At 39.6% G+C, this 11,106-nt stretch overlaps 1 protein-coding gene across 1 annotated transcript; it reads left to right on the top strand.

The window, feature by feature from the left end:
• Positions 1–3,776: 3,776 nt before the first annotated feature.
• Positions 3,777–4,403, top strand: LOC107766420 (uncharacterized). The gene has a single exon (XM_016585200.2). The coding sequence runs from the start codon at positions 3,777–3,779 to the stop codon at positions 4,401–4,403; it is 627 nt and encodes a 208-aa protein (XP_016440686.2).
• The last annotated feature ends 6,703 nt before the right edge of the window (positions 4,404–11,106 follow it).

The following is an 11,106-nucleotide window of genomic DNA, read 5'->3' as shown; positions in this document are numbered from 1 at the left end:
TACAGTATTTTACTCTTTGCGTTCCCAAGTAGACCCTCGCATTCGCGAAGAGTCATTTGGGGAAGGTGGAATTTAAGCCTTCGTGTTCACGAGGAAGGCTCCGCGTTCGCGAAGGTCTGGGCATCTGTGCATCGCGTTCGTGGGTGTGATGTCATGTTCGCGTAGAAGAAATGGGCGGCTGAGCTTCAGGGGAGTTTAATTCTTCGCGTTCGCGATAGGTGGAACGCGATCACGAAGGCCTGTCTGAGTAAAGCATCGCGTTCGCAATGGGGTGGTCGCGATCGCGAAAGAGGAATTTGGTCAAGGTTATTTTTGTGCTTCGCGAATACGAGGCTTTGACCGCGTTCGCGAAGAAGGATTTTCAGGTCTGGGTAGAAGGTTTAAAAGGGCGTCTTGTCCGCGAATGTGGGGTTTATTTTTTCCATTGTTGGTCATTTTTGGAGCTATTTGAAGGGGATTGAAGAGGGATTCAAGGGGAATCACTTGGAGGTAAGATTCTTGGTCTTAAAACTCGATTCTAATGTGAAATCTACCTAATAAATCATGTAATCTAAGCCTAAAATAGAGGAATTAGGGCTTGAGATTAAGAGATTTTAAATGGGAATTTGAGGGGACATATGGACTCCGATTTTAGTGTTCTTGGTATGTATGGACTCGTGGGAGGATAAGGATTCCGTTGATATAATTTTTATCGAGTTTAGAGATGTGGGCCCAGGGGTCGGCTTTAGCCGATTTCAGGATTTTTGGTATTATTTGATTATTTTCACTTGGGCTTCGTTCCCTTATCATATTTTGACGTCGTGATTCTGATTTTGGATAGATATGATGTGAGTGGATGCCGATTCGAGGGGCAAAGGCGGCGTGGAGTAGTATTTTCACCGGTTTGAGTTAAGTAACCATTGTAAATTTGGAACTGAGGGTACAAACCCCGGTATTTGACTTGTTTTGATAAATGCGGCGACGCACATGCTAGGTGACGAACATGTGGGCGTGCACCGATAGGGACTGTGACTTGGTCCATCCCGTAGCGACTATAAAGCCGCGTATTTGATTTGAAACCTTATGATATTCCATATTTTAGTCATTTATACTATATTATGGGTTGTATGCCACGTTTGGGGCATTGTGCCGACCTGTTGAGACCCTTAGAGGCATTTTTACTGTTTTTCCTCACTCTACTAGTTGAAAGCATATCCTCAGTCATGTTTTACCTGTTTAATTGTTTAAAACCAGTTTTATCACTCCATTTCTAAATGAGAGGGCTGTTTGGGCTGAGTTCCCTAATTTCTATTGTTGTGCCCAAGAGGCTGTAAGGTTAATGACTAAGAGAGGTTGAGAACCTAATAATGAGGATATTATATGTATATATTATGGATCGGGCTGCACGCCGGAGTGATATGTATATTGGATTGGGTTGCGCGACACAGCGATATGACACTTGGGTTGTAGGAGCCCCTCCGGAGTCTGCACACCCCTAGTGAGCGTAGTTGACTATAAATTATGGATCGGGCTGCACGCCGCAGCGGTTACTATGATTTCTATTACTATGAGATGTTAATGAGCTTGAGTGCTGAGAGTGAGTACTGAGTGATGAGAGTAGAGTCACGAGTGACTGAGAGGTTGCCCGAGAGGTCATATACTAAATGATACCTTGCCCGAGGGGCCCAATTATGATATTTTTACTGATTTCACTCTTCTTTTAAAATAAGCCTCTGTTGGAAAAATTGTTAAGTATATGCTTTCAAGTGTTTAAACTAAATTGATGATTTTACGACAAAACTGGTTTTAAATTGTGAAGTTGACCTGTTATCCTGTTGTTTTATTTGGTTATATGATTTTTAACTGCTCGTCATTGCTTTCAGACCTTATTTACTCTAGTTACTTACTGAATTGGCGTACTCACGTTACTTCCTACACCTTGTGTGCAGATCCAAGTGCCCGAGTGGCAGAGTGAGGGTCCTCAGCTGATGCAAAGGTTGACGGAGATTTCAAGGTAGTTGCATTGCGTCTGCAGCCCTGTTTTCTCCTTCTTATCTTGTTCTTTTCCGCATTTTCTAGACTTATGTTGTATCAGACAGTTAGTTATGTAGTAGAGGCTCTAGACTCGTGACACCAGATATTTAGGGCTGTGTAGTTTCATGTTTATTTGACTCCCGCATATATATTTTGTTGTTTTAAACGCTTATTATGGAAATTTGGTATTTAAACTTGTGATAGAAAAATGGTTTTATAAAAGGAATTTGTTGTAGATAATGGTTTGGGTTGGCTTGCCTAGTAATGTGATATGAGCCATAATATTTTGGCTAATCATAATAGGTACGTGATCAATGACCATTCATGCCATAAGAATGAAATTATTTTCTTATTTCATCTCAAACCTCTTTCTATAGGCGAGTGTGGTATATTCAATACCACTAGCATGCTCATATTCTTCCATGAATGAATATGCATTCATAAATCACATATTGTCACATTCACATCATGAATGGACCATAATCATCTATATGTGATTTACAAAATCTCATGCCAAATCGATAACAAATATTACTTTCACAGAGTGAAGGATTATTTTGAGAATCCTTGTTGTTCTCATTACCACAATGATGGCGATTATAATTTCGTCTATTGTCACGTCCACATCCATTGGTACCTTCATGGTAATAATTTTGTCTTCTTTCAGACTTATCACATATTGCTACCACATTCTCTTAAGGGAATGAGAATGAAGCAAATTCAATGGGACGGATTTTCACATCTTTGCCCACAATTATACATGGATTTGATCATGGTAAGGCATAAAGATCTTACCACTTCACGTGGCTATAATTTCTTGCAAACTCTATTAGAGTTATAATCACAACTTATTGTCTTTGCGTGTATTTAAAATCAAATTATAGAATATCACGAATTTAAAAGAGAAAAATAAAGTAAAACACTTACCTTAAATCCAGAATTTAATCATGAAGGAAATTCATGGAACAATTGACAATTATTATGCTCAATCCCAAAGCTTCTACTCAATTGGTTAGAGTATAATGTGTTATGAACAATAAAAGAAGAAGAAGAAGAATATTGCAAAGAAAAGTAGGGAGAGGTAATTCTTATTGATTTGGAATTTTTTATTGTTTTGCAGGGGTGATATAGGATCAGTTAAACTATTGTTCCATTGTTTTATGGAGTTCTCAAAAGCTGCAGGTTTGGTGATTAACAAAAACAAGAGTTCTATATTCATTGGAGGGGTCTCACAAGATGCACAGGAGGAAATCCTAGAATTTCTAGGAATTTAGAGAGGGGAACTGCCAATAAGATACCTAGGTGCCCCACTAAGCTCAAAAAGAATATCCATAGTACAATGCCAACCTCTAATTGATAAAATAGTGGGCAGAATCACTTCATGGACTGCCAAATTTCTATTCTATGCTGGAAGGATTCAACTAATAAAGAGTGTTCTATTCTCTATCCAAACCTACTGGGCACAAATCTTTGTGCTCCCTAAAAAAATCACAAAGCTAATTGAAACAATCTGTAGAAGTTTCTTGTGGACAAGAGAAGGTAGTATTTCAAAGAAGGCTCATTGGCATGGGAGAAAGTCTGTCTACCCAAATCAGCTGAGGGATTTAACATTATGAACATAACCATCTGGAACAAAGCTGCCATATGTAAACAATACTGGAATCTTTGCAAAGAAAAGAAGAAGTTTGTGGATACAATGGATGCACAGTTACTATATCAAAGATAGACACATATGGGAAATTCAACTGAAACAAACAACCTGGATGGTAAATAAGATCATTAAAGCAAAGAAGACATTTATGGAGATAGGATTCAGCTATGATGATATCATGAAGATGAACAACTGTTCGATAAAAGACATATACCACAGACTGCGAGGAAGATTTGACAAAGTCAGCTGGAGAAGAGTCGTTTGTCACAACACAGGATGCCCCAGGTGGACTTTTGTTCTAACTATGGCAGCACATGGCAAATTATACACAAGAGATAGACTACAGAGTTGGGGAGTACAAGTGGATCAAGAATGTGTTCTATGCAAGCAAGCTAATGAAACCATACAACATTTGTTCTTTGAATGCTCATATGCAAATGCATTATGGAGCACACTGTTAGCATGGCAAGGAATTAAAAGATCAGTAAATGGATGGGATGAGGAACTAAGATGGGCTGAGAAGTGGACTAAGAGGAAAATAGCAGCAGCTGAGCTATATAAAATGGTATTAGCAGCAACAGTGTACTATGTGTGGCAAGAAAGGAATGCTCAAACTTTCCAAGCTAAGACAAAAGGGTGGGAGTTAATATGCAAGAAGATAATACAAGAGCTGCATTGTCGAAGTAGTAGGCATACAGAGAAAATCCTACATAGCCTAGACTGGTATCCATTGCAATAGGTAGGAAATGTGTAAATAATAGGAAAATGGGGAGGGGTGAAGTATAGGAAAGCAGGATCATACGTAAGGGTTTTGATTTACTTGTAAATACTTCCCTGGTAATGAAAAAAAAAAGTTAATTACCAAAAAAATAAAAAATAAAAGTGACTTAGCCACCAAGTAAAATCTTTAAAATCTCTCTAAAATAGAGACATTCACCTTAAATAAAACTATATATATTAGTAAAATTTTAATCAGATTATTACTCTATTTTTCCTTTTAACATATTAGAATTGCTAATTTATGGCCAATTTGATCTTGAGTATTAAAAGTTCATATATTTCAGTGGCGGAGCCACAGTCCAAGCTGAAAAATTGTATTGTATTGATAGATAAATTTTACTGTTTTATGTATATTTATTATACATTGACTCTCCTAAATTTTTCGATATATATATTTTAATATTGTGACACCTCTTACTGAAAATTTAGCTCTGCCACTGACTGTGTTTAATACATAAAAAACTTAAATTGATAAACTTACCTTGAGTAGTACTTATCTAGATTCTCTTATTCTTTTGGCACATACATTGCAACCACTCCAATGAAATTGTCAAAACTAAGAGCCCGTTTGGATTGGCTTTAAAAAATAGTTTTTCAGCAGAAATAATTTTTAAACTAAAAGGCAGTAAGTTGGGATTGCCCAACTTATTGCTTTTGGCTTGTTTTAAGTAGTTTTTAACTTATTTTAAATATTTTTTGAGTTTGTCAAATACTAAAAAATGCTTTAAAAAAAAATTAAAAGCTGATTTGACCAGTTTAAAAGTGTGTACGTAGACCTTACCCCTACCCTAGGATAGAGAGACTGTTTCCAAATAGAAACCCGGCATCCTTCCCTCCAAGAACTTCTCACTTTGCTCTTGGGGAGACTCGAACTCACAACCTATCGGTTGGAAGTGGGGGTTGCTTACCATCAGAGCATCCCGGTATTAGAAAGTTAAAAGATTCAAAAATTAAATACTACCAGAATACCAAAAAACGACCCAAAAGTGTGCACTTTGCCTTCCTCAAATATAGGGACAGAGGTCGCTCCGCTTTCTTCTCCACCCAAAAAGTGACCCGAATCTTAGCGTAACCCTAACTCCAAAACCCCCCACAGTTTGATCAATAACATGAAGCGCAAGAAATGGTCAGAAATGGAAGAACAAACTCTGCTGACAAAGTATTCCGACCTGCTCAACTCCGGCACCTTAGCCAAGCTCAAAACCAGAGAAAAGAAATTCAAACCAATTGCTGACCATGTCAACTCCGTACATCACCTACAAGACCCACTTCACTTCCCTTTCAAATGGTCCTGGCGTGACGTGTCCATTAAAGTTCAGAACATGCGTCACCAGTATCTGGGTGTCAAGCAAAAAATTAGAAATTCAAACAACGAGTTCAATTGGAAAGATGGTGAAAACCACTGGGAAAATTTCTTGAAGTATAAGGAAGTGTTTGGGGATGTTGAATTGGATATTACTAAAGAAGATGCCCCCAATAATGATAATAATATCATTGAGCTTTATGGTGCTGAGGGTGTATTGGGTTTAGGGTTTGGGATTGATAGCGAAGAGTTCGAGAACGCGGAGGAAGATGATGAAGATGGTGGAAGTGGGGAGGGTGAGGATATGAGGAAAGGGTTTTGTGGGAAAAGGATTAGGATGGTGGGTGAGCAAGTGTTTGAGTTGAGGGATGTTTTGGTGAGGAGGGAAGAGAAGAGGAGAGAGAGGGAGTGGAGTAAGGAGAAGGGTATGTTGGAAAGAGAAGAAAGAAGGAAAGAAATGGAATTGTGCAAGGATAGAAGAGATGACGAGAGGGATGAGGAGATTGAGATGAAGGGATTGATGTTGGAAGAGAGGCAGATGATGTGGGCAAAGAGGGAGTGCGAGAAACGGTTGAGGTTAGAGAGGGAATTCGATGAGGAGAGGAGGCGAAGGATGAAGTTGGAGGAGAAATGGGAGGAGGAAGAAATGGAGTGGAGGGAGCGTTTGGTGAATATGCAGATTGAACATGAAAAGCAAATGATGCAAATGCATGCTGATGCTTGCCAGAACCAAACGAATTTGCTTGGGATCATGGCTCGGTTGGTCTGTCAATTTTTTGGCTCGGCGAATGATGGATTGGGTGGTGGTTTGGGGACATTGTCAGCTCAAGTTTTGCAGAACTTGCATCCGGGGGGCTTGAATGATGCTGGGAAGCCAGATGCTGCTTCACCTTCCGAGTTTTTGTAGACTGTAATTAGCTCCTTTTATTATATTCGTAAATGATGTTATACTCGATAAATCTATGTATTTAGTGCTTTCTTGTAATAAAATTGATTGGGATCTTTTCCTGAATAAATGAAATTCTATTCAAGCATTGTTGATAATTCTGAGTTGCTTCCTTTTAATGGTATTTATGTTACTTCAGTGGTTATGCAGTTCGTCACAAGAACTACATTTTTTTTCCAGATATGTGTCCATTGACAACGACATACATCTTTGAATGTAGAATAGCAGATATGATGCTTAAAGATTGAAATGTGGTAAAAACTTTGATCAAAGCAGTGCCTTTTGGAATGTTTTTCTTTCAGGAATTAGGATATGACTAGCAGGCTTGCAAGTCATTTACTGCCACGAAGGTGGGTCTGTGCATGTGGTAAGTCCTTTGGGGATGTTTTCTACAGGACTACAGAGTAGTGCAGCACAAGACGCCAATGAAAAATAAGGTTTTTATTACTTATAGTTTTTAATAGGAATTGCTGCTAAGGTTTTTAGGAGAAGTTAAGAGAGTCTTGAGGCTTTTATTGCTTTTTTCAGAAGACCAATTAATTCTGCACAATTGATGGGTGGTGAACTCAAGGTCAGTCTCTTGGTAATGGCTTGCAATAGTTCATGATGAATTTATGACCAAAGAGGCTTTCTTTTAAGTTGATAACTGGTTGGTGCACAATTCTTAGCTATCCTAGTTTCAGGATTCTTTATATATCTCCGTAAGTCTAGAAGTGTCTTCTTGGGTGGTAACGTTCCAGTCCAAATATCAGACCAAAAATCTAATTCTCTTGCCATCTCCAACTTTAAAAGCTATGTTTTTGGAGAATATATCTCACCGTTTTCTACTCAAGTTTCCATAACAACAACAACATACCAAGTATTATCCCACACTGTAGGGTCTGAGGAGGATAGTGTGTACGCAGACCTTACTCCTACCTTGTGAGGATAGAGAGGTTGTTTCCATAGACTCATTCCGCGTGATGTGATTATTGGAAACCACTCCCTTTAATCATGTTTGTGTTTAGCTGTTTTCCCACAACTTCAATTTGGTAGTGGAAAATTTTCCATGGCAACTTTCTGAGACAGCTTCTGTTTGGAGTCCCTGCTGCTGTCCATTTCCCAAAAGTGCCTCTTATTTCTATCTAACTTATTGTCCACCTTTGCTGGAATTTCAACTAATTATGAGAGATAGTGATTTGAAATGGCACTCTGTTTCTAAGGTCAGCCTTCCTCCAACTGATAGATACTGCATTTTCTCAAAAATTTCCACTTTATGTCCTGTATAGTTGTGCTTTTATGTTTTGCACCTAATGGCGGTCCTAGCCAATGATGTATGTGATATTCTCGCATTACATCCTAGGATTCATTCTGTTGAATATTTTTTTAGCGTTTCCACTGCAAACAAGCTGTTTTCTGCCAAGATATATATCATCCAGAGACTGCTTAAAAGTTCAAAAGTGAGAAGCCAGTAAGATTACTCTCAGAAATTTTGACTGATCCTCCTGGACATGCTGCACCAGATTACGTCCCACTTCAAAAACAGTTATCCACTTCATTCCTTCAGACTAGGGATGGCAAAATGGTTAAAAGAAAACAGTTAACTATCCATATTATCCACTAAAAAATGGGTTGGATAATGAACTTTTTAAAAACGGGTCAAATATGGATAAGAATCATATTATCCATTTAGAAAATGGATAATCAATGAGTAACCAATGTGGCTAACTTTTACATTTGTAAAGCCTCAAATTGGTGGTTCCTCAAGTTACGGAGACTAAAAATACTCCCAAAAGTGATCATATACAAGAAGTCATGGATAATATGGGTAACCCATATTATCCGCCGGTTAACCCGTTTTTTATCCGTATTAAATATGGGTCGGGTCGGATAATTGATCCATTTTTTCATTACCCGTTTTCGACCCGAACCATATCCGACCCAACCCGCCCGCTTGCCACTCCTACTCCAGACATATTTGCCATAGCGCAGTTTGTGCTTGGGGTATCCACTTTGTGTAAGGCCTCTTGAGGATTTAAAGAGACCTTCTGGATTTACTTTAGTCAATGCTTAATTTAAAGCCTGTTCACCTGCTAACAAAGGGGCAGACAGCAAACTCTGGTTTTGCTCTGTGGTTGTACTAACTGCTATGTGGGCTTGCAACACAATCTTTAACTGACTTTATTGCGGCTTAAGCCTTTGCAGGTGAAGTTTCAAGTTGAACTTCAGACCACCATTCTTTATCTCCTTCAAGGTTTCCACAAATGTTTTGGACACTGTTTGAATTAGCGATATCTGGTGAGCTTTTCTCTAAGTAAGGTACATTGAGAGATGAAGGAGAGAGTGATCCGTATGTACTGGTTATATAAAATATGACTTCTGTTTGCTTGACCTTGGATTATTGCTAAGGACAGAGTTCCATCTATTATTAGAAGTTTTGGGGACACAGCTGTAACTAAAGGAACTTATAAAAAAAGGTATTACTCCCTCTGGCCTTTATTTTTTTGTAGAAAGGTAATCCCTCAGTCTCATAGCATGGAGTCTCATAGCATGTCAACTGTCAAGACATAAGAAACTTGGCATAAGGAAGAAGACGTCATCATCAAGCTCCATGCCCTCCTTCACAAACAGTCGACAACTGTATACATTATACTTTAAATTTGTGATATTCTACAACCTATACGGATGCTCTCCTGACCATTCATGGACGTACGTCTAAGAAATTAGCTATGCTTTCCAATTTGTTCTAGAACCTAGATATTGTGAATGTATGTTCTTTTTGGAATGTTCATTGGAAAGCAATTTAGCGTACACCTGCGGTGGTTCGAGCCTTTTCTCCTTACCATGTCCTCAAGCATGGGTGCATGTTTGGTTAATTAGTGCTACTATATGTTTTGAAGGGTAACAGGCTGTATGCACAATGAAGTCAAGAACTGCGACAATCCTCAATGCGGAAGCTAATGAGTGCGGTTATGGATCTCAATTATGAATTAACCATTGCTTGAACCAAAAATGTTGCTCACTATGGTTGTCACAGGGGCGTTTTTTGTCCACCAAAAACCTGCCCGCTGTGCCGCAGTCAAGTCCCTACTTGGCTCAGCCTTCGCCCGATTTTCTTTCGCTTTCGAGATTTGGCACTTAGAATATTTTCAAGGCAACACAAATAAGTAAAGGCACAAGCAGATTTACGGGAACTCTTTCCCAACTTTTTATAATAAATGAATTACAAAGGAAACTCTCGAGTTTGGCAAGGTGTTGCCATCCTTGGCAGACACCAACTCACAAAATTGCTGACTCTTGCACAAAACTGCCCTATAAAAGCCCCAGCCTAAGGCATTTCGTGCCTTTTGGCAAGACAATGGCACATAATTTGTCATGCTCAAGCCTTGACATAGACAACCATATGCCTACATCTTTGCCTATTTCCCTCCCTAGGTACTTAGACTCGTTTTTGGGGCTGCTAACACACACATATATATAGTGTAGTCAGCCCATTTTCAGTTTTCCTATTTCAGTTGACACCCCCAACTAATAGGCCATGATCACCCATGATAAAAAATGTGCATATCATGCTAAAACATGCCTAAAAACGTGCATAGACTTAGCCCCATTATCAGCAACTCTTTGGACAAGGCAGTTGTAATCGCCCAACTGCACAGCATGTGTACAATACACTTGATAACCGCTTCATGTGCGCTGCATGTGCGCATTTCTGGCCAGCTGTTGCACGCTCAAGGCTGGCATTGCGCCCAGCCTTGCCCTTTAACACTGCTCCGCCCCAATGTCGTAGCCACAACTTGTCGCCCATGACTTAGCCGCACGCACGCCCGCTGCCACATCCGCTTGTTCATGTCAAGTCGCCCCTACTTGATCAAGTCTGCCCTTTGCCAATGCCAAGTTAATTTTAGCATCAAGTCACCAAGCCATGATGCCATTCCCTTGTTAAGTCGTTTGCCCATAAATTCCTTAGGTGCCAACCCGCTCCCCTAAGCCAAGGCAACATCATATTGCCAATGCCACTGCCTTGACACTAAGCTGCCTCGTCTTAGCGCCTAGGTCTTTCCCACTTTGCCTTGTCAAGCTTCCGTCCAGCCCGCCTTGTTCCGTCAAGACCTTGACCTTTGCTTGCACATATCCCCTTAGTGCTTTAGTGTAGTCTGTCACGCCTTAGCCTTTCAATAGTAGTGTAGTCCATCACACTTTGCCTTGCAACAGTTTGTTGCCATTGACAACACCCGCATTGTCTTGCATGTTGGTTTCTCCCGCACAAAGGCCAATGGCAAGGTCATCATGCCAAATTCTTGTCATTGCCGCGCCATTTGCCGATCAGCTTTGTCAAGGGTCTAACAGTTATCTTCCATGCAACAAGGTGCCTTAAATATGAAGCTTGACTTAACAAAAAGTTGTTATTGGCGATACTGACACAATCGAAGT

The sequence above is a fragment of the Nicotiana tabacum genome, chromosome 3, assembly GCF_000715075.1.
Source record: "Nicotiana tabacum cultivar K326 chromosome 3, ASM71507v2, whole genome shotgun sequence".
NCBI classification, from domain to species: domain Eukaryota; kingdom Viridiplantae; phylum Streptophyta; class Magnoliopsida; order Solanales; family Solanaceae; genus Nicotiana; species Nicotiana tabacum.
This window is presented reverse-complemented; position numbering and strand designations above follow the sequence as displayed.